Source organism: Mesoplodon mirus (genome assembly GCF_964341445.2).
Source record: "Mesoplodon mirus genome assembly, chromosome: X".
NCBI classification, from domain to species: Eukaryota; Metazoa; Chordata; class Mammalia; order Artiodactyla; family Ziphiidae; genus Mesoplodon; species Mesoplodon mirus.
Window position 1 is genome coordinate 87812933 of NC_138981.1, and position 23510 is coordinate 87836442.

Below are 23510 nucleotides of genomic sequence, written 5' to 3' on the forward strand. Positions count from 1 at the left end.
AACAATGCAATACCATGTTCCCCAATTCTATTAGTACAAGACTTAAAAATTTTGCTACTAGGGTTATAGACCTATTAAAAACTGTATCTACTAAGCTCACTATACAGTTCTAAGACAGATTACCCAGTCTACAGCCCCATCCCAAAGGAAGAAGTCCTTGCTTGACTCTTGAATAAGGCATGACCACTCGACCAGCATTGGACACCTGTAGGTGAGAGTTCATGGAGCTGATGAAAGGGATCACGAGTGTCACTATGAAGGGGGTAGATGGCCTTCTAGAAAATCTCTGAAGAATGGATAGACCTTTAACAGACATTATAGGGGGCTGGAGATGACTGGTAGGAAGGGACGAGTGAGAGAGAAAGTTGACCCCTTCAGGTGCAAGGAACTGTGTGAATAAGCTGTGGTGAAGATAATGTCTGTGAAAGCCTATTTTGTGTTACCTGTAAAATGCTATATAATGTATGTTCTGCCATAAAAGAATGTATTTTTAAACACATTCTTTATGTTATACAAACTCTTCCTGAGACTAGAAAAAGAACAAAAACTATCCTAACTCATTTAATAAGACTAATATAACTTTGAAACTATGGTGAGAAAACTACTGCATAAAAAAATAAAATCATAGACCAATATCACTCATAAAGAATAATGAAAAAACTGGCAAGTTGAATCTAGCAGTATATTAAAAAACAGTAACAACAAAAAAAAAATACTGTGATAGAATGTCAAGGAGATAGGCATATCCACAATTACAGTCAGATTTCAGCACCTCTCTCTCAATAACAAGTACAGACAAAATAAGGAAAGACATACAACAGAAGACCGAAACAAGTTTATGAACCAACTAGACCTAACTGATATTTATAGAACAGTTCACAGGACAACAGAAAAATACACATTCTTTTCAAGTGTAATTGGAATATTTACCAAGATAGACCATATTCTGGGCCATAAAGGAAGACTCAATAAATTAAAAGGTTTCAGGCCACACAAAGTAAGTTCTCTGACCACAATGATACTGTGGTCAGCACTGTAGAAATACATAACTGAAACATATCTGGAAAAGCCTCAAATACTTAGGAACTACATAGCCTACTTCTAAATAACTCTTGGATCAAAGAAGAAACTAAAAAAGAAATTAGTATGTAATTTCCATTGAAGAAAAATGAAAACACAACATATTAAAATTTGTGGGATACAGCTTAAGCAGTATTAGAGGGAATTTTACAGTACTAAAAAGCCTACATTAGAAAAACAATGGTCTCAAACTAATGACCTCAGCTTCTATTTCAAGTAGCTAGAAATAAAATAGTAACAAACACAAACTAAACCAAAGAAAAAAAATAAGAGCAAAACCCAATGAAATAGAAACAAGAAAAACACTAAAGAAAACCAATAAAACTAAACACTAGTTTGTTGAGGTCAATAAAATTGATAAGCCTCTAGCCAGAATGATAAAGGAAAACAAAAGGGAAGACACAATTACTAACATTAGGAATGAGAGAGATGACATCACTAGATATTTTACAAATATCAAAAGGATAATAAGAAATTTATTGGCAAGGCTGAAGGTAAAGAGACAACCCATAAATTGCTGACAGGGATGAAAATCTGTAATACCCCTTTGGAGGGATATTTCAGAGTATCTAATAAAACTACATATGAAGTTATCATTTGATCAACCATCCCCACTTCTAGGAATCTACCCTGAAGATATACCTCTAACCATACAAAAATTACAATTGCACAAGGTTATTCTTCCAGCAGTGTTTGCAACAGCAAAATATTGGAAACAAATGCCCATATATAGAAGAGTAATTGAACCAATTATAGTAGTGACACATAATGGAGGAATATGAATCTGTAAAAAAGAAATGAAAAAGATTGCTATGTACTAATTGGCTTCAAATCTGTAAAATGTGCAAACACTGAGATTAATGGGATTAGTAAAATTTATTTTTTTCTAACTATACTCCCCTAAAAGGACTTTGGTATCTTGTGGATACCTCCTAAAGCTGACCTCTGACCAAAATGGATTACCACAAATAAGGGAGTGCCACTAAGGATAGATGCAAATTGCCAAGTCTAAAGCACTGGCCAGAAAAAAAAATACAAGGAAAAGAGCAAAGGGTCAGCGGAGGTGAACTTGTGAGAATATTCATAAAGCAGTTTGTAGGTGGTTCCCAGAAAGACCCTCCTCTGAGGCCCAAGACTGAAAAGGGAGGGAGCCTCAGATGGAGCAGGTGGAACAATGACCCTTGTGTCTCTAGATGGGAACTGTTGAGGGCACAATGGGACTAAGCTCTTTCAGAATCTCACATCCAGGTCAGACCCCCAGGATACTGCTGCCTGGGTTGAGATCCAGGGATCATCTTGAGGGTTGAGAAGCTTGCTTATAACCCAATGAGAAATCCTATGTGAAGGGCCCAAAGCACCTAGGTTCCCTCCTTGTGAGTGTGTGGTCTCTCCCCTTCCCTAGAGCTGCCCAGATTGAGGTTCATTCCTCTCTTGCATCTCCAGGCAGCTGGAACCTCAGAGTAAAGATCAGTCCTGTTGCCCTCTCGTTACTCCCACCACACCCCCGCCACTAACTTGCCCAGCCATCCCCACTGTCTGACAGACAGAAGAGTGAGTGCCAACTAAGTGGGAGGAAGGGAGTGTAGCTCACGTTCCTATCCTCACACCTGCGTTTCCTGATCCAGGGCCACCGGTGTTCACAAATTGTCACTTCACCGTTTCCTCTCTCTGGGCTCCCCTGAAGCCAACTGCTTCCACGTGCCCACCTCTTCCACCCACACAGAGAAGTAAAGTCACGCAGTGCTGGGCGGGGAGACGGGGGTGGGGTAGGGGCTTGCAGAAGGGAACGCGAGGCTCTGAGACACTTCCTCTACCCGGATCTAGTCTCCACCACCACCTCCCACGGATGCCAATATCTGGCCTCGAGCCCACCTCCTCTAGCAGCGGTCGATGCTTCCCTCCACGTATGCCTCCCACAGGCTGACTTCCTGCCTCTTGAGCTCCTGGGCAAAAACAGACCCCGGCTAAGACGCTGGCGATTGGCTGAGGGGATTGTGTCCTCCGCCAACAAAGGCCATAATTCTGGGCGCCTGAGGGATTACCTTTCAGGCTAGTGCAGCATGGAGAGACACCCACCCACGCACCCACCATCACGTCCTACCACTCCTCTCACGGCCGTCTGTCAAGCGTCAGGTGCAAGTCTTTCCCGTCCCTTTTCAGTGTGACACACCTCTATGCCGGTCCAAGTGAGAGTGCGGTCACGTGACCCACAGTTAGGCCCACGTGACCGCGCACTCGGCAAGTCCGCCGCAGCCCTGCAGCACGCAAGGCACAGTGTTGTGCCTCTGGGGTTGAGCTGCTTGCTAGAACAATCTGAAGCTCCTGATAGGGTGAAGATAGAGAGCTGAAAGGAAGGCTGGATTCGGAGCCAAAGCTTCCAGCCCTAAGTCTGGGCCTTGCTCTGTAGGAGCACAGGGCTGGCGAGGAACACCCCATGAGGAGTTTGGAAACCAACTGACTTTTAATATTCTGTGCAAAACTCGGGCGACGTATTAAAACACACACAGGATCTGTCTTGAAAAATATTGATAGCCAAAACAAACATTCAGTCTCCAATTTCCACCACCAGGACGATCTCTGTTAGCACTTGTGGTTTGTGAATGGAGGCAAAACTGCCACTTTGCCCTACTTCCATAAACCTTGCAACCTAGAATCCGGTAGGAAAAAAGCACTTTGCACCGAGACAAACGAAAAGTGAATAAAACTTTGTATATTTCCCTTTAGCCTGGACTACCCCCACCCCAAACCAACTTTACCCCTGACTTTTGCTCCTGAGGATGTGAATCCGAATCACTTTTGTGAATCCGAAAAATGTGTACCATAAACTCAGAAACTTTGGAAAGTTGACAGCTTACTCCCTTTAAATTATGCATTTTTATTTAGCAAGCCAGTGCTTCTGAAGTTGTAGTCTCTCACATTTCTTTATTCCTTTGACATGTTTTACATGGTTGCAGGATCTTCCATAATCAAATAATATACATTTGCATAAATTCAGTCCATTTCACACATTTTTTGAGGGAGGGATCATCTTTCCATGTATGATACCAGTCTATTTCACCAAATACAGAAGGTATCAGAGCTTGTCTTAGCCAATTTTAAAACCTATATATCATCACTTTTAGTGGCTGTATGCTATTACCTCAACACTTTCCATGGCACCACCATGAAGAAATGGTCTTCCTGACAGTTAAATTTGTGTGCTTTCTGGTCTTATTCTTTGAACCTTTATGCAAGATCAAAGAAACACCCATACTTTGAACTGCAAAATGCAACTTCTCAGCTCTACAAAACTTACCTTATCCTCTATATCCCTTAATACACTCCTCCCAGCCACTCCAGGCAGACTGGATACCTCACTCCCATAGGAACACTTTTTCCAACTCCAAGCTTTTCTTCACAACATCCAACCTCTTCCTTACATTTCAGAGCCCAAATTAATTGGGTCCTTCTTCTCTGAAGCATACCCTGAGTAGCAGCCTATGGTAAAATTTTCATTTAAAGATACGAGAATAGCTTTTTCAAGGAGCATTATTATTCATACGTTAATTACCTCTGTGTTATCATATGTTATTTTTGCATCTATATTTTATGTTCACGGACAAGGGTGATTTCTGCCAACTTTAACACAGAACTTTATTGAAATCACAACATGATTCAAATAGACATCAATAACACTAGAACAACAATCAGAAGGGTAGCTTACTTATGATAGCTCAGTTCACTATAAGCTTAAATGGTAAATTCACAATCTAGACAAAAACAAGTATCAACAAATGTGCTTTCAGTTGTAATATTCGTTTGGTATCAGAAGATTGATCCAGCTCATACACAGAGTTTGACAAAGTCAGTATCAGCATTAAAGTGTACATTACAACACAGAACCAACTTTGAAAACTAAAGCATTATTCAAGGACCATAACTCAGGAACATAAGGACAATCAGAGGCAAGTGATTAATCATACTCATTTTTCTGTTCTGCCTCAGGGTCATTCTGATCATCTGTTTTGCCTTGCAGTTCCTTAGCAAATTTCTCAACTTCATGGAATGCAGAAATAAATGGCTCAAGACCGAAATCATCATCAGTGAACCACAACGCCTCTTTTTTAATATTGTTACCAATATTCTCAAGCATTGCTAGAACAACCTGAATTTTGTCATTTGTCTCTTTCCTGTTAAAAAAGCCCATAAATTCTGACACTGCTACAGCACTGAGTAGTTCTTTTGTCATGACAGGATTTTCAGACAAATTCAGTAGCATCTTCAGAACATGAAATCTTGTTTTGGTATTGCCCGTGGCTAATAAGGAGAGAAACCCAGATATATACTTGGCAAGCAGTGTGTGATAGTCAGTAGTTGTAGTGAGGTGTCTAACCATCTTTATTCCAGGTAACTGCTCAGGGGAATCCAACCTATAAGCAAGAGTTTCCTCACATACTTGACATACGTATGTCTGAATCAGGTTTAGATTTGGATAAGGTGGAGCCAAGTGAATCATATTTTCCAAAAAACCTTATCTTAACTCGGGAGGAGGGATAATTGAGCAAGGTTTCAATAAGTGAGACAACACTTGAATCACGAATGAAATAACGAGTAAATTGAGAAGCATTCCTCATACCCATTGCAATTTTAGATATTCATGAATAAAAGGATCTCAAATTTTGTCTATTAATAGAAGGAGTTCTAGGGCTTCCCTGGTGGTGCAGTGGTTGAGAGTCCGCCTGCTGATGCGGGGGGGCACGGGTTCGTGCCCCGGTCTGGGAGGATCCCACATGCCGCGGGGCAGCTGGGCCCGTGAGCCATGGCCGTTGAGCCTGCGCGTCTGGAGCCTGTGCTCCGCAATGGGGAGAGGCCACGGCAGTGAGAGGCCCGCGTACCGAAAAAAAAAAAAAGTGTAAAAAATAGAAGGAGTTCTTCAAACTCTTCAGGACCAATTTTAAGCTCACACTGTATGAAGCTGCAGAAACAACTCTCAGGCTCTGCACTCTCCCTCGTCCTAAGATGTTCTCGAATTTCCCTGAATGACCGGTAGGACGGATCATACTGAAATGGGAACTCAGGGTCAGGCTTACCAGGCTGAAGCAAAGATTCCTGCTCTTCCCCTTCTAGGCTCAGTTCCATGTGCTTGGGCTTTCCTCCAAATATTTCAGAGAACAGAAATGCTGCTTCTTTAGAAAATCTAAAGGGGCTTGGGGATGGGAAGCCAACCCTACCCCATGGGCCAGGCTTAAACTGAACAGTAACCTCCTCCCACCTCTGGGGCCCGCGTAAAGCATCAGGCTCCTGCACAACTGAACATCTGGACGTGCAAATGGCCCTGTACACAGGGCTAGGATTTGATTCAAAATGGGCCTCATCTCCTGCCCAGAACCAGGACCCCACTATGGCCTCATCCTCCTCAGCTACTGTCCTTGACTCATAGTTGGTTCCATTACCAGTCCTGTTATTGGCCTTAATTTTAGCTCCAAACCAGGACCCAACAACTGCCCCTTCCTCATTTTCTGGCCTGGATTCAGAGGTGGCCACAGTTTCAGTCTCACTAGTGGCCTTGTCTCCAGACCAGAACCAGGACTCAACAATCATCTCTTCATCATCCTCTGGCTTATATGCACAGTATGTTTCTGCTTCTACATTGATTTCTTTTGCATCCCAAAACCAGGATCCAAAAGTGGTTTCCTCTCCAGACCTTGATGTGGTCTCTTCTATTGCCTGGGGTCCAAAGTCTATATTATATTCTTCAGCCCAGAACCAGGACCCAACAATGATTTCCTCCTTTTCAGTGCCATGCTTGGACTCAAAACTATCCCGTGCCTCCAGACTGGCTTCTTCTTCAGCCCAGAACCAGGACTCAACAATGACTTCCTCCTCTTAAGCTTCTGGACTGTATTTGCTGCAAATGCTAGCCTTGTTCCTAATGGCCTCTTCCGTGGCCCAGAACCAAGACCCAACAAAATGTTCCTCTTCAGCTGCCAGCCTGTCCTCTTCTCTAGCCTCTGCTTCTGTTTCAAGCCTGTCTTCCTCCCCAGTCCAGAACCAAGAACCAATAATGTCTTCCTCTTCAGCATCTGGCCTGGATTCTTCTCTGTCTGTAGCCCCTATAATGGCTTTATCCCCTTTCCAGAACCAGGACATGATCATGGTCTCCTCCTTGGTTGGTGCCTTGGCTTCTTCTTCAGTCCTATCATCTATACTGCCCTCTTCCACGGCCCATAACCAGGGCCCTACAGTGGTCTCTGGCCTTGTATATTTTCTGGACCAGAACCATGAATCAACAGTGTCCTGTTCCTCCTCTGGCCTAGACTTCCAGCTGCATCCATTAGCAGCAAACATACAGGGGTCTTCTCCTGACCAGAAGTCAAACTCAGTATTGATCTCTTCAGCAGTTGTCATAAATTTACATTGGGCACCAGTGGCATACTTCATACTGATCTCTTCAGTGGTCCCAAACCAAGATGATATAATACCCTTTTCCTTGTCCTCCAGGATAGACTTGTTGCTGACTTCAGCCCTCCCACAAGCTTCTTCTACTCCAGCCCAGAACCATGACCCAATAATGGGCTCTTCTTCAGTCTCTGGCATAGTGTCACAATTGACTTCAGCCCCATCTGGGCCTGGTTTCCAGCCCCAAACCAGGACCCAAATATTGTCTCTTCTTCAGCTCCTGGCCTGGCCTCTTCTCTAAACTCAGGCTCTGTTTTGATTTCTTCTCCAGCCCAGAACCAGGGACCAATGATCTCTTCTTCCTCAGACCTTGGCCTGGACCCACAGGTGGCCCCAATACCAGCTTCCACACTGGCCTCATCACTGACCCAAAACCAAGACCCAAAAATGGTTTCTTCTTTAGCCTCTGGGTTGGTTTCTTCATTAGCCCAGAAGCAGAAACTGGCAATGACCTTTTCTGTATCATCTACTGGCACAGATTTGGAAGTGGCATCAGCCTCAGTTTCCACACTGGTCTTTTCCCCAGTTCCAAGCATAGAATTGCCAATAGGCTCCTGCTCAATCTTTGGTATGAATTTACCACTGGACTCAGTCCCCATACTCGCCTCTTCTTCAGTCCAGAACCAACTGCCAACAATGGACTCATCCTCCACTTGAGAACAGGATGTGACAGTGGCCCCACCCACTATGCTGGACTCTTCTGCAACCCAGAACCAGGCCCCAGTGAGGAACTCTTCCTCTGACCTGGCTTCTCGCTTTGTCCTGGCTCTGGCCTTGATTTTGGCCTCTTCCTTTGCCATTGCTCTGGCCCTGACCTCTTTCTTGGACTTGGGCCTAGACAAGTTATTAGCCTCTTCTCCAGGCCAGAACCAGGACTCTTTTTTGACTATATCCATAGAGCCAGACGTGAAATCAATGGAAGCTTCTCGCTTGGCCCTGTGCCTGGCCCTGACATCGACCCCTTTCCTGGCTCTGGGTTTGTACCTGGCCTCCTCTCCAGCCCAGAACCAGGATTTTACATTGTCCTTACATTCAGACCCAGAATTAGATTCAGAGACTTCTTTCTTAGACCTAAACCAGGACCTACTATTGGTCTCTTCCCTGGGCTTAGACCAGACACTGGTCTTTTCTCTGGCCCAGAACCAGGATGTCTTAATAGATTCATCCTCAGAACCAGAACTGGATGCAACATAAAGCTCCCGACTGGTTTTGCGCCTAGACATGGCCTCTTCTTTGGCCATGTGCCTGGACCTAGTACTGGTCTTTACCCTGTCTCTAGGATGAAGCCTTGTGCTGACCTCTTCTCTACTCCAGAACCAGGAGCTCAGAGAGGATCTATCCACCCATCTGAAATCACAATTGTGAGAAGTCTCTTTTTTGGATGTAGGCCTGGGATGGCACCAGGACCCCATATTGGTCTCCTCCTCTGACTCAAACAAAGGCTGGATACCTGACTGGGACTTGACCTTGGTGCCAGGAAAGGACTCAGCATCCATACTGACCAGTTCCCTATCCATAGACCAGATCTTAGTTTTAGCAATTGACCCAGACTCAGTACTGATCAGTGGCCAGGATATAGCATTGGTTTGGGATACTCCCTCTGTCTTCAGTAGTGCCTCAGCATCAAACTCAGTCTTGGCCCATGAATAGGTTTCATCCATGGACCTTGCCTCAGTGATTGCCTTGGTCTCACTCTTAGGATGTGTCCCAACTACTGCCATGGTCTCAGTTTTGGGCCTTGCTCCAGGCATTACCTGGGCCTGGGTCCTAACCTTGGGTCTGACCACCACTGAGACTTCATTCTCTCTCTCAGCCCCACCCCCAACTTCTTCTCCAGGCTTCTTTTCAGGCTTGGCCTGGATGCCAGGCTCAATCTCAGCCCCAATCATAGTACAAGTTACAGAGAAGACATGATTAAATACTGCTATCCCAGTCTCAGCCTCTACCACAGATCTGTCACAGTTTTCTATATTCACACTCTAATCTTTCGATGATTCAGATGATACAGATGGAAACAAAAGTTAGAGTCAATCACCAGTCCAGCAGTCAATCAGCCTCCTTCCCAATCCCAGCCTCAGCCAATACTACAGTTAGAGTGAAGAAAAAGCACAACCAAGCTGGAAGAGGATGGATGATTCTTGGGTGGGTGTAGACCTGTTGAGGGTGGTGGTCAACAGCAATTCCAACACCACCAGAGCTGCCACTGGAAGTCAATCTAGGAAGCGAGAATGACGTGGGGCTTTTAGTCTATTCCAACTGTGTCACTCCATGAAGACTCACATAGAGAGACTTGACCTCAAATGCTTGATGGGAGAGTTAGGCTATTAGAAGTCTCTCTATCACCTTCATTTTTTCTACAATTTTTATCCCCAAAGCTGCCATATTATTTTGCCTGTTATTAAACAGGTATGAAGATGGTAGGAAAGTATCTTGGCAATGGGAGAGGCTGAGGAGCCCCCAGGCCAGACCCTAATCACTCTTGGACCTACGTTGGTCTTCTCTACCCCACCCAAAAGTTGTACCAATTCCCATACCAACCTGCACTGATGTGGCACAATTTCTTGCTCCTTTCCTTGATTCCAGTGGCGTCAAACTCTACAGCAGCCTGCATATTTTGGGTACAGGTAAACATATAGCAGAGAATAGAGCCTGACTGCTAGATAGACAAGCAAGAACCCTGACACCTGATACAAACATCTCTCTTTCTGTTTAAGGGTCCAATATGTCTAATGTTTTCTGTCACCTGGTTCCTACACTTAGGTCTTTTCCTCCCATTCATGACTCAGTCCACACTTACCCCACTATTCCTGATATCTCCTGCAGGAAATGGGTAAGAGGTTCTGAGGCAATGTGAAAATTTGACAGAGAGTAGGAGAGGTGGAGGAGGCCCTGAAACCACTTGGATCAAAGAACCTGCCATGATAATACTGTGTAGCTGTCTCCTGCATCGTCCCTCTTTGCACAAACCTCCAGAGATTTGAACCAGACTCCTCCTCCTTTCTTTCCTTGCAGAAGTGACCAGCCTTAAAGCAGGCCTATGGAAAAACAGATCAAAAGGTAAGATGGTCAAGAAATAATGGTAGCAGCTGAGTGCTTGGTGGACAGACAAACAACAAACATAGGAGTACCCAAGTTATCTATCTTTTAACATTTACAGTCCCATTGGTTAGAATATTTTCTTTTAATTTAAGGCCAATGGATCAGGTTTCTGGATAACTCATCTTCACACGACACTCTTCCTCTTACTCTCTTTTCCAATTCTGAAGATTCACTACTTGGTGTTCACATCCCTTGTGCTATACAACATAGATTGGGGGAAGGGCGCTCGCATATTCTAGAAAGCAGGTTGTGCAGTGGTACTTGTATTTATAATTTGTCCCACCCTCACCTCCCAGTCCATCGTTTCCACCCCCCATCATGGATGGAGGTGAGGGAGGAAGGCCAGGAAGTGTGGAGAAACCGGGTAGAGAGGAGAATTTTAGGAGGTATTCCTGGATGCCTGACCTGCTCTGGTCGCAGTCACCCCATCCCAATTCGGGTGTCCAGTCAATGGCTACTGTCCACCCTCACCCCCCATCCCCACACAACTTCAGAAATACAGGCCGTTTTCCCGTCCCTAGTTTTTCTCAAGCCTCTCTACAGATGCACCCCGTGGCCTGAAATCGCCAGACCTACCGCGCACACAGGACACTCTGGCATCAAAGAGGCGCCTGTGGAAAGGGACAGCACCCGGCACGTGGGGTCCGACAGACCCCTTTCCAGAATCAGGGCCCAGGCGGGCAGCCCCACGGGCCCACCGGCTCGGCACCCGGCTCCGACCGCCACCCCCGGCGGCCTCCACGACGCCCCCACCCCGGCTCCCCTCCGCCATTTCGCCCGCAGCAGCCTCCCCCACAGCCCTCTCCTGGCACAGGCACCGTCGACGGCGGGGCGCGGGCGCCCAGAAAGCCCTCCAGGAAGCGGCCGCACCGTTCGCCTCCCCAGGATCCGAGGGAAGCCCTGTGGCCAAGACCTCGCGCCCGGGGCCCGGTGCGCGCCGGTCGCCGCCTCCTCAGCGCCAGGGTTCCCCCGGCGATGCGCACCTCTCTCAGGGACCCGCTCCGACCCGGTTGCCTCCCCCTCGTCAGACTGCCAGGGTCCGCGGGGTCAGGGTGTGAGCCGCTCGTCGCCCCCAAGACAACCCCACTTGCCTTCGCAGGCGCAGGGTCCCGATGGTCGGCCTCCCCCTCCTGTCGCAGCTCCTCACTCGGATTTCCACCGCTCGCCGTGCGGGCAGAATGGCAAAGAGGCGTCCCGCCCCCCGCGCGGCTGCGCCAAACCCAGCAGGGGCTGCGAAGGCTGCGGCAACAACCGCTCGCGGCGAGGGTGTCGGGAAGGGGGTGGAGGGATACGGCACGAACGGGTTCGACGCCCCCTCCCAGGCCCACCATAGTTCCGACCCAGAAAAGGGCGGGGCCGGGGGAGTCCAGGCCTCAGGGGCGGGGCCACGCCGGTCCTCCACCGCCCCCCGTCGGGCAACCACCCTCCCCGCCCCGCACACTTCTGGCACCGCAGCGTGTGGGGCCGGCGGGCGGTGGGCATTGGGGGCCGGGGTTGGGAGGGTAGGGAGGGGCCGCACTGGAGGTAGCAGCGGATGGATACAGAGCGTCCCGGGGAGTGTGTGTGTGTGTGTGTGTCTGTCTGTCTGTGTGTCTGTGTGTGTGTACGGGACTGCTCAGAGTCCGCCCCCCTACCCTCCCCCATCGTGCCCGCCATCCTCCCTGGGCGCCAGTGGCAGAGGAGCTGTGAGGACGGCCCTCCCCGGGTCTGCTTTCCACCTTCTGGGGCTGCGGGCGGGAGGAAGGTGGGAGGCGGCGCCCGTGGAGGCCGAGCCACTGCCCCTCTTCTACGGGAAGGCAGCCCTAGATGGACCTCTGGCCTGAGGAAACAAACCACCTGTCTGCGCCAGTGTCGTCACCCTCTCTGCCACACTGCCATTTTCTCAGTCGCAGTGGTAGCACGGTAGCACACTTTGCCATTTCGCCGCCCCTGCAGTTGCCCAGGAAGGAGGGCCTTTCCCTCTCAGGACCCGCACCGGCTCAGACAGTCCTCCCTGTCTCTCATCCCATAGCCAGGTGTCAGGCACCAGGTAGGGCCGGTCCTGGCTTCTCTCCCCGGGTTCTGTCAGGTCTTCTCTTGCAGGTGCCTCCAAGCACTCATCATCTTTGGCAGGGTGGGAATGTGGCAGGGATTAGAACCTACTGGGATCTCACACACTTGCCATACACACCAGTCTACTTTCCCCAGCCATTCTTTGGAGAAGGACCCACCAGGCACCCACTTCCCCAAGACAGAATCCTGCTGGCCCTTGAATCTTCTGATTCCTGCACTCCTATATCCTTCCTGTAGTCTCCAGCCCCTCCTTTCTGTGCTCCATGGGGCAAACAGCAACCCTGGTTAAGCACACCTGTGGTCGAGCACAAACCTGCTGGCACTGTTGCCCGTTTTAAAACCCACCTAAATGGCACCCTCGCTGTGGTAAGCTGAATAAAGGTCCCCCAAAGATGTTCACGTCCTGTTCTCCAGAACCTGTAAACATGTGATGTTACATGGCAAAGGAGAATTAAGGTTGCAGATGGAATTAAGATTGCTAATCAGCTGAATGTAAAGTAAGATTACACCGTTGTATCTTGGCCAATGCCATGGCAAGGCTACTTTAAATGTGGAAGAGGCAGGCAGAAGAGTCAGTGTCACAGTGAAGGTGCATGAGAAAGACGCCACAAGTGGACAGGATACCACTGGTTTTGAAGATGGAAGGAAGCCAGAGGCCAAGGACTGCAGGCAGACCCAGAAGTTGGAAAAGGCAAGGAGACAGATTCTTCCTAGAACCCCTCAGAAGAATGAAGTCCTCCTATCACCTTTATTTCAGACCAGAGAGACACTTTTCCTGTTTCCAACCTTCAGGACTGTAAGATAATATTTTATTGTTTTTGTTTTCTTAAGCCAGTAAGATTGTGGTAATTTGTTACAGCAGCAGTGGGAACCGAATTCACTCACCATCCTGATAAAGTCCATTCCCCTTCACTTTCTTGAATTGGGCTTCAGCCCCTGGGAAAATCAATTTGGGCGCTCATCTCTCACCACTATAACTGCCCTCTTAAGCACCTTCTCTCTTTTCTAAAGAAGAGAGATTTTGCAATCATCTTTGAGGTTCGTCTTGGAGAAAGTCCCTATTTACTGAATATCATGGATGCTTACCAGGATGAAAAGGGAACCTTATTCTTACCATGGATTTTCATATCAGCTTTTACTTGTTATTAGGTATTTATTATAACTGTACAATATTTAGGTGATAGAGAAAAAGTCTAGAGATGATTCTATACTATATCTAGAGACAAAAGATGTCAGTTTTCAGAGGAAAGTCTTTCACTGTGCTCTTTCAATGGCCTTAGCTGAATTGTGGATTTTCTTTGTTCCAAAGTATACTCTCTTGGGTGAATGCCAGGGTGGAAGAAGGGAGTCTGAGCTCTTCTGGCATCTGTGCGTGTGCATGAATCTCTTTGCCCCTCTGAACTGTTCCTTCTCCTTCTGAAAGTGTCTGGTGCCTTTTACTCATTCAACAAATATATATGAGTATCTGCGTTTTCCTAGGTACTGGAGATGCAGTGGGAAAAAAAACTCCGGAAAGAAATCTCTGTTCTCTTGAGTTTACATTTACTTGTGTTTTCTATTTTATTTAGATTTCTATCCTAAAAATTTATGGTCATACCAATGCAAGCTTCTCTGGTAATTTCCAGGTGTTGGGATATTGATCCCAAGATATTTACTGGCAGGGGAATGGATCTACCAAAACTGACTGATTTTACTGTGAGACTTTGAAATATCTTTTGGACAATTTGTTCTAAATTCATTTACAGAAGACACTATTGCTGTTAACATTTATTGAACTGAGAAAAGTCCTATTTTAAGCTTTTCATATGTTAGCTCTTTATGTGTATATATCAGATAGATTAAGTGTCATCTTTAAAAGCAGAGAGCAAAGAAAAGATTTAAACAAGACGCTGAGCTATGTCTGTCTGTTAAGTAATATTATATTTGCTTCCTTGTAAAATGGATTCTCGTGTGATTGCAACAGCCACAGTTTCACTCTCCAGTGTCTCCAATAGCACCTGTGTAACCCTGACTAGCCTCTGAAATATAAATTTCTGCAGTGTAAGTGCTGGGCACTATGCTTTTTGATTCAGTTTAAGTGCCTGACATTAAGCTTTTGATTGCCAAGGCATCCATTTCAAAAGAAAACCATCTTGAATAATCATATTATGGGCTGTAAGACATAGCTACCAGCAAAAGGACCTGAGAAGAAACTAGGCCACTCCCACTCATTTAGTTCCCTCTTTCAGAAAGCCTTGGTTAACCTAGACAACTGAGTCCTTGAGAGATCCTGGCTTTTCCTTCCTGAGACTACTATCTGCTCTTGTGCTTTAAATTAGCCAATAAAGACAACCTGACAAACCCTAGGCTCCCTACACTGGGACCCTCATAAAAGCAGAGCCCCAGCTTCGTGTTCTCTCTGTCTCCCTGTCTCTCTCTCCCCCCAAATAATTCCCCCACCAGTAAGCCTGGGATACAGAAGCAGCTGTGCTGCTGCACTATACCCACCCCACCTCCCACATACATGCACATGAACTTTCACACTAGCATATCCCTTGCCTGTGCAGCTTAAGTGATCTACTCTTGTCTCTCTCAGTCATCGTGGTCATGGACCTAGTTTTGCCCATTTAGCTTAATTTACCTTTCTTCTGTCCTTCATGTGCCTCAGGCAAACTTTCCCTCTGGGATCTCCCTTTTGTTCAAGGTTGATCCAAACCCTATGTATTCTTAGAATATATCCATTCTCATATTCCTGAGTTTCAGGAGCTTTACACAGGAACTCAAGTCCCTTGCAGGTGGGACTAACCAGGCTGGGTTGCGTTCTTGTAAACTATGAAACTGGATCAATAGTTGTCTATTTTCAGTAGAGACTGAAGAACCTCTAGGAAAGATCTAAACTGTGTCTACTACTTGAGACAAAGCACATCTAAAGAACTTGTGGGGAGGCCTGACCCAAGAATATTTTCAGGTTATATTTGGAGTGGGTTCTTCTTTAAAAGAATTTATGCTGAAGGAAAACAGAGCCAGGCACAATGACCTCAGCCCAGGAACAATGCCTTTTCATTAGGAGAGTATAGCTATTCTAATGGCAGCACTGGGATTAGGACTCCTATTTTTGCCTCTTCAAACATATGCCTTCAACTGTATGTCTGTTACAACAAAGGCAGGTTCATATGTTATCCTGGAAAGCACAGTTTGCAAAGAAATTATAATATTCTGGTGTGCAGGTCCCACTTATAAACTATAACCTAAAGAGAGGAAAACATCCTCCTCTCCAACATGGCTTTAAAGTTTAGAGTAGTCCTCAACTCTAACATGGTGAGGACTCTGGGTATGGGCAGTGGTTGGACAAATTAGAGGGAGCAATTGGAGGGACTTAAGTGCTTCACAGTAAAGCTTACTGTGGCAACCACACATGGAAAAATTGTGTGAAAACCATCAAAATTCAGGACATGGGAAATACCCCTTGAGGATTTCTAGAACTAAAGGGGCTGGTGAGGTGAGTTCATGGTTATTAACTTTGCAGGGAGAAGAAATCCTGAATTTCCACAATGCCAGCAAATATTGGTAGTTAATTGAATGTTAAAGTAACTTTTCAAAACAGAAAAAATATGTAATGGGGCATCACCGTAGTCTGCGTCTAGCCAGCAAAATGGGAAAAAAAGAGTAGAGGTAGTCCACTTGCTTCTTAAAATCCATGGTAAAGAAATGCCTACATCATTTACACTTACATTTCATTGATTGGAATTCAATCACCATTTATTGAAAATCCTGTCCATTCACAAGCTGTGCTGGGACAACTAGATATCCACATGCAAAAGAATAAAATTGTCTCAGCAAACTAGGAATAGAGTAGAACTTCCTTGACTTGATAAAGAACATATACAGAAACACCATACATAATGGTTAGGAACTAGCCTTACCATTAAGATCAAGAAAAGTCAAGGATGCCCCCTCTCATCACTCCTTTTCAAAACTGTACTGGAATTCCTAGCTAATGCACTAAGACCAGGAAAGGATATAAAAGGAATACAGGTTGGGAAGAAGAAATAAAACTGCCTTTGTTTGCAGATGATGTGTTTGTCTACGTAGAAAATCAGAAAGAATATCCAAAAATATTGGAACTAATAAGCAACTCCAGTAAGGTTAGAGGATAAGGTTAATATAAAAAAAGGCAATTGCTTTTCCATATACCAGCAATGAACAAGTGAAGCTTGAAATTAATAACACAGTACCTTTTATATTAGCACCCTCAAAAATGAAGTACATAGGTATAAATCTAACAAATATGTACAAGATCTATATGAGGAAAATTAGAAAACTCTGATTAATGAAATCATACAAGAACTAAATAAATGGAGAGATAGTCCATATTCATGGACAGGAAGACTCAAAATTGTCAAGACTAGTTCTTCCTAACCAGCTCTTCCTAAACCAAAGCATAGCAAGTTATTTTGTGGATATTGACAGATACCAAAGTTTATATGAAGAGGCAAAAGACCCAGAATAGACAACTCAGTATTGAAGGAGAACAACAGAGTCAGAGGACTGATATCACTTGACTTCAAGACTTACTATAAAGTTACAGTAATCAAGATGATGTGATATTGGTGAAAGAATGGACAAATAGATCAATGGAACATCATCAGAACAGAGAGTCCAGAAACATACCAACATAAACACAATCAACTGATCTTTGACAAAGGGTCAAAGACAACACAATGGAGCAAAGACAGTCTTTTCAACAAATGGTGCTGGAGTAAATGAACATCCACATGCAAAAAACTGAATCTAGACACAGACCTTACATCCTTCACAAAAATCAACAGAAAATGGATGATAGACCTAAATATGAAATGCAAAACTATTAAACTCCTAGAAGATAACATAGGAGAAAACCTTGATGATGTTCAGTATGATGATGTCTTTTAAAAACAGCTTTATTGAGATATAATTGATATATTAAAAACAATATATTTAATGTATACAATTTGGTTAGTTTGGACATAGGTATACACTCATGAAACCATCATCGCCATCAAGATAATAGACATATCTATCACCTCTAATTTTCTTCATGCCCATTTGTTGTTGTTGTAAGAACACATGAGATCTACCTTCTTAACATTTTAAGTGCACAACACAGTATTGTGAACTATAGGCACTATGTTGTACAGCAGATCTCTAAAACTTATTCATCTTGCATAACTGAAACTTTATACCCATTCAACAACACCCTATTTCCTCTCCCCCAACCCCTGGTAACCACCATTCTCTCTTCACTATGAGTTTGACTATTTTAAATACCATGTATATGTGGCATCATGTTGTATTTGTCCTTCTATGACTGCCTTATTTCACTTAGCATAATGTTTTACAGGTTCATTCATGTTGTCACAAATGGCAGGATTTCCTTCTTTTTTAAGGCTGAATAATATTCACTTCTGTGTATATACCACATTTTCTTTATCCATTCATTTATCAGTGAACATTTGGGTTGTTTCTGTATCTTGGCTGTTGTGAATAATGCTGCAATGAACAAGGGAGAGCAGAAATCCCTTTGAGATCCTAATTTCCATTATTTTGAATATATACTCAGAAATGGAATTGCTGGATCACATGGCAATTCTATTTTTGTTTTTTTGAGGGGCTTCCATACTGTACCCTATAGTGGCTGCGCCATTTTACATTCCTAGAGCAGTGTCTAAGGGTTCCAATTTCTCAAAATCCTTGCTAACACTTGTGATCTTTTGTTTTTCTGATAATAGCCATCCTAACAGGTGTGAGGGGATATCTCATTTTGGTTTTGATTTGCATTTCCCTGATGATTAGTGATGTTGAGCACCTTCTCATATACCTGGTGGCCATCTGTATGTCTTTCTTGGAGAAATGTCTACTCAAGTCATTTGCCTTTTTTTCTTTTTTTGGCTATGAAGTTGTAGGAGTTCATTACATATTTTAGGTATTAGTCCCTTAGATATATGGTTTGCAAATATGTTCTCCCATTCTGTAGTCTGCCTTTTCATTCTGTTGATTATTTCCTTTGTTGTGCACAACGTTTTAGTTTAATATGGTCTCATTTGTCTATTTTTGCTTTTGTTGCCAGTGGCTTTGGTGCTATATCCAAGAAATCACTTCCAAGACCAACATGTTTTTTTTTTGTTTTGTTTTTTTACTGAGGTATAGTTGATTTACAATACTATACGTTTCAGGTGTACAACACAGTGTTTCACAATTTTTAAAGATTATACTCCAGTATAGCTATAATAAAATATTGGCTATATTCCCTGTGCTGTACAATATATCCTTGAAGCTTATTTATTTTACACATAGTAGTTGGTACCTCTTAATCTCTTACCCCTATCTTGTCCCTCCCCACATCCCTCTACCCACTGGCAACCACTAGTTTGTTCTCTATATCTGTGAGTCTGTTTCTTTTTTGTTATATTCACTAGTTTGTTTTATTTTTTAGATTCAACATATAAGTAATAACATACAGTATTTACCTTTCTCTGTCTGACTTATTTCACTAAGCATAATACCCTCCAAGTCCAATCATGTTGTTGCAAATGGCAAAATTTCATTCTTTTTTATGGCTGAGTAGTATTCCATTGTATATATATACCACATCTTTTTTAAAATTTTATTTTATTGAAGTATCGTTGATTTACAGTGTTGTGTTAATTTCTGCTGTACAGCAAAGTTATTCAGTTATACATATATATACATTCTTTTTCATATTCTTTTCCATTATGGTTTATCACAGGATATTGAATATAGTTCCCTGTGCTGTACAGTAGGACCTTGTTGTCTATCCATTCTGTATATAATAGTTTGCATCTGCTAATCCTAAACCCCCAATCCATCCCTCCCCCACCCCCGCCTCCCCCTTGGCAACCACAAGTCTCTTCTCTATGTCTGTTCCTCTGTTTCTGTTTCGTAGGTAAGTCCATTTGTACAACATCTTCGTTATCCATTCATCTGTTGATGGGCACTTGGGTTGCTTCCATGTCTTGGCTATTGTAAACAGTGCTGTGGTGAACACTGGGGTGCATGTATCTTTCAAATTAGAGTTTTTGTTTTTTCCGGATATATACTCAAGAGTGGAATTGCTGGGTCTATGGTAGTTCTATTTTTAGTTTTTTGAGAAACCTCCACAGTTTTCCATAGTGACTGCACCAATTTATATTCTCACCAACAGTGTATTATGGTTCCCTTTTCTCCATTCTTCGCCACCATTTGTTATTTGTGGTCTTTCTGATGAGGTATGAGGTGATATCTCATTGTGGTTTTGATTTGCATTTCTCTGATGATTAGAGACACTGAGCATCTTTGACGATGACAAGCAATGTTGATTAGTGCCTGTTGGCCATCTATATGACTTCTTTGGAAAAATGTCTATTCAGGTCTTCTGCCCATTTTTTAATTGGGTTGTTTGTCTTTTTGATACTGAGTTGTATGAGCTATCTATATACTTTGGATATTAACCCCTTTATCAGTCATATCATTTGTAAATATTTTCTCCCATTCAGTAGGTTGTTGTTTAGTTTTGTCATCCTCTATGCTTTTATCTAACAGTTTTACAGTTTCAGGTCAGATGTTTAAGACTATAATCCATTTTGAGTTGATTTTTGTAGATGTTAGGACTCTAACATATCTTTTGGGGGAACACAGTTCAACTCATAACAAATGATTAAAGTTTTTGGAAATAGTGGTGATGGATTTACAACACTATGAATGCAACAGATGCCACTTAATTATCCACTTAAAATAGTTAAAATGGGTACATATATACAAAATGCAATATTACTCAGCCATAAAAAAGAACAAAATAATGCCATTTGCAGCAACATGGATGGACCTAGAGATTATCATACTGAGTTAAGTCAGACACAAGACATATATCATATGCTATCACTTATATATGAAATCTAAAAAAAAAGGTATAAATGAACTTATTTAAAAAACAGAAGTAGAGTCACAAATGTAGAAAACAAACTTATGGTTTCCAGAGGATAAGGGGGAAGGATAAATTGGGAGATTGGGATTGACATATACACACTACTATATATAAAATAAATAACCAATAAGAATCTGCTGTACAGTAAAGGGGACTCTACTCAATACTCTGTAATGGCCTATATGGGAAAAGAATATATATAAAAAAAGAGTGGATATATGTATATGTATAACTGATTCACTTTGCTATACATCTGGAACACAACATTGTAAATCAACTATGCTCCAATAATTTTTTTAAAATATAAATATAGTTAAAATGGCAAATTTTATGTCATATGCATTATAAAAAGACATCATACCTTCTCTTCTCTCCTCAAACCCCAATTACCTCCTACCTATTCCTCAGTCTCAGATGATAACCTTGCTTCTTATTTCATTGAAAAAATAAAAGCAGTTTGAAGAGAACTTCCACAAACTCCTACTGCCGTATCTACTTGCATCTGTGCCCATAAATTCTGCCTTTTCTGATGTTCTCTGAAAGAACTGTCCATGCTGCTATCTAAAGCTTGCCTCTCCATTTGTCCATTGGATGATATCCCACTCTCCTACTCAAGGTCATTGTTCCAAAATTTTCTTCTTTTATCCTAAAAATTTCCCTCTCTCGTGGAATATTCCCATCAATATTCAAACATACTGTACTATCTCCTATCTTAAAAACAAAATTCTCTTTGCCCCATATCATTCAATAGCTATTACCCCATTTCTCAGATTCCTTTTGCTCCACAATTCCTTAAAACTGTGGTCTTCAGTTACCATATCAATGCTGTCTCCTCCTTTTCTCTTGAAACCATGCTAATTTTTCATCTCCAACATCCAATGAAGTTTCACTGATCCATTGAAATTGCTCTTGTCAAAATTGCTGATGATGTCCATGTTGGTAAATCCAATAATCAGTTCTCAATCCTCATCTTGACCTACCATCCTAGTGACCATACAATTTATCATTCAAATTGGAACATTTCTGAGAGTGAAAAAGGATTTTGTTAACAATTATTTCTGTACAACAGACATAAACTGGGACTTTCCTGGGAAAATAGGGATATTTTGTCACCTTACTTATCACCAGTGTTAGGCAGGGTCGAAAACTTCCTTCTTGAAACATCTTGACTTAGCTTTCAGGATACCATACTCTCCTGGTTTTTCTCCTACCTTACTGGCTACTCCTGACTGCACATTCTTAGCTTTCTTTTTTCGATTTTGCTTTTACTAGTCCATTATCATCTCCTATATCTCAATATTGAAATGTCCCAGAGCTCAATCTTTGGACTTCTTCCCTTACTACTTACATTATCTATATTCCTTAGTGATCTCATCCAGTTTCATGGCTTTAAATACCATCTGTACCTTGACTCTCAAATTTCTATCTCTAATCTGGAACTCTTTCAACATTCCAAGACACATATATTCAACTGCCTACTTTTCATCTCCATGTATACATATAAAAGGCATCTCGGGCCTCCCTGGTGGCGCAGTGGTTGAGAGTCCGCCTGCCGATGCAGGGGATACGGGTTCGTGCCCCGGTCTGGGAGGATCCCATATGCCGCGGAGCGGCTGGGCCCGTGAGCCACGGCCGCTGGGCCTGCGCATCCGGAGCCTGTGCTCCGCAACGGGAGAGGCCACAACAGTGAGAGGCCCGCATACCGCAAAAAGAATAGAAAAAAAAAAAAAAAGGCATCTCAAACTCAACATGTCCTAACCTGAACTCATGACCTTCCCCCTAAAACCTGCTCTTCCCAGGCTTCATTCATCTCAGTAAATGACAGCTTTATTCACTCAGTTGCTCAGCATCAGAATCATCATTGATTCCTCTCTCTTACTTTGCTTTCAATCCATGCATAATATCCACTGGATTTACCTCTAAAATATATGCCAAAGCTGGACACTTATTACCATTTCCACAGCTAATACCTTAGTCCAAGCCACTATCATCTCTGACCTAGACCACCACAATTACTTCCTAGCTTCCAGTTGGTCTCCCTGTTTCCATTCATGTTTCCCTAGGGTCCATTCTTTACACAGCAAACAGGATTATCCCTTAAAAACATAAGTTGTATCACACTGCTCCCCTTGTCAAAATCCTCTAATGGCTTCCCATAACACTTAGAATAATATCTAAACTTCTTTCCATGGCCTACAGTATCTCACAAGATCTGGCCCCTGCCTACCACTTTACACTTCTCTCCAACCACTCTCTCTTTGCTTACATTTGAGCCACACTGGCCTCCTTGGTGTTTCTTGAATAAGCTAATCACACCTCTACCCAAGGAGCTCTACATTTGTTGTTCCCACTGCCTAGAATACTTCTTCTGCAGATAGCTTCATGCTCCATTCCCTCAGGTCTTTCATGTATTTGCTCACAGAGAACTTCTCTATCTCATCCAAAATAGTATCCTCCCTTCCAATATCCTCTATCCTCATACCCTGTTCTACTTTTCTCCATAGCATTTATCACTACTTAATATTACATTACATATTTTATATATTTACTTTCTTATTATCTGTTTCCCTTCATCCCTAAATGTAAGCTCTATGAGGATGACACTTTATTTTTTTCTATGCTATATTCCCAGGACCTAGGAACAATTCCTGGCACATAATAGATTGCTTAATAAATACATGCTGAATATATAAATGCCCCCAGAACACTGGGGTGTCTTTTCTGTTGATTATATAAATCATATCAGTTTACACTATGATTTTAAATCTGAGAGTTATTACACTTTTATGTGCTTCTATCACTGACCAAGCAAAGAAGCACCCCATTAAAAATCTTTAGACTAATTAGTATGTTGGATATAAAATTTTTTGTTGATAAAGGTGAAAGTACCCCACCCAGTGTT

At 43.2% G+C, this 23510-nt stretch overlaps 2 protein-coding genes across 6 annotated transcripts in view; both read right to left on the reverse strand.

The window, feature by feature from the left end:
• The window catches only part of ARMCX5 (armadillo repeat containing X-linked 5), a 129551-nt gene that overhangs the window by 70953 nt on the left and 35088 nt on the right, over positions 1 to 23510 (reverse strand). The window contains exon 2 of one of the 5 annotated variants that reach the window (XM_082610824.1): positions 10210 to 10553. The exons of the other annotated variants lie outside the window; for them this stretch is intronic. Coding sequence (XP_082466950.1) covers positions 10320 to 10553 — 234 coding nt within the window. The 3' untranslated portion in view covers positions 10210 to 10319. Of the gene's footprint in view, positions 1 to 10209; positions 10554 to 23510 lie in introns of those variants that run through there. 5 annotated transcript variants of the gene reach the window in all.
• On the reverse strand, positions 4865 to 10061 carry GPRASP1 (G protein-coupled receptor associated sorting protein 1). Its single transcript, XM_082610821.1, is given in 7 exon segments — positions 4865 to 5590; positions 5592 to 5713; positions 5716 to 5731; positions 5735 to 5760; positions 5955 to 6945; positions 6949 to 7679; positions 7682 to 10061. Coding segments are annotated over 7 exon segments (4170 nt in total). The 5' UTR covers positions 9408 to 10061; the 3' UTR covers positions 4865 to 5032.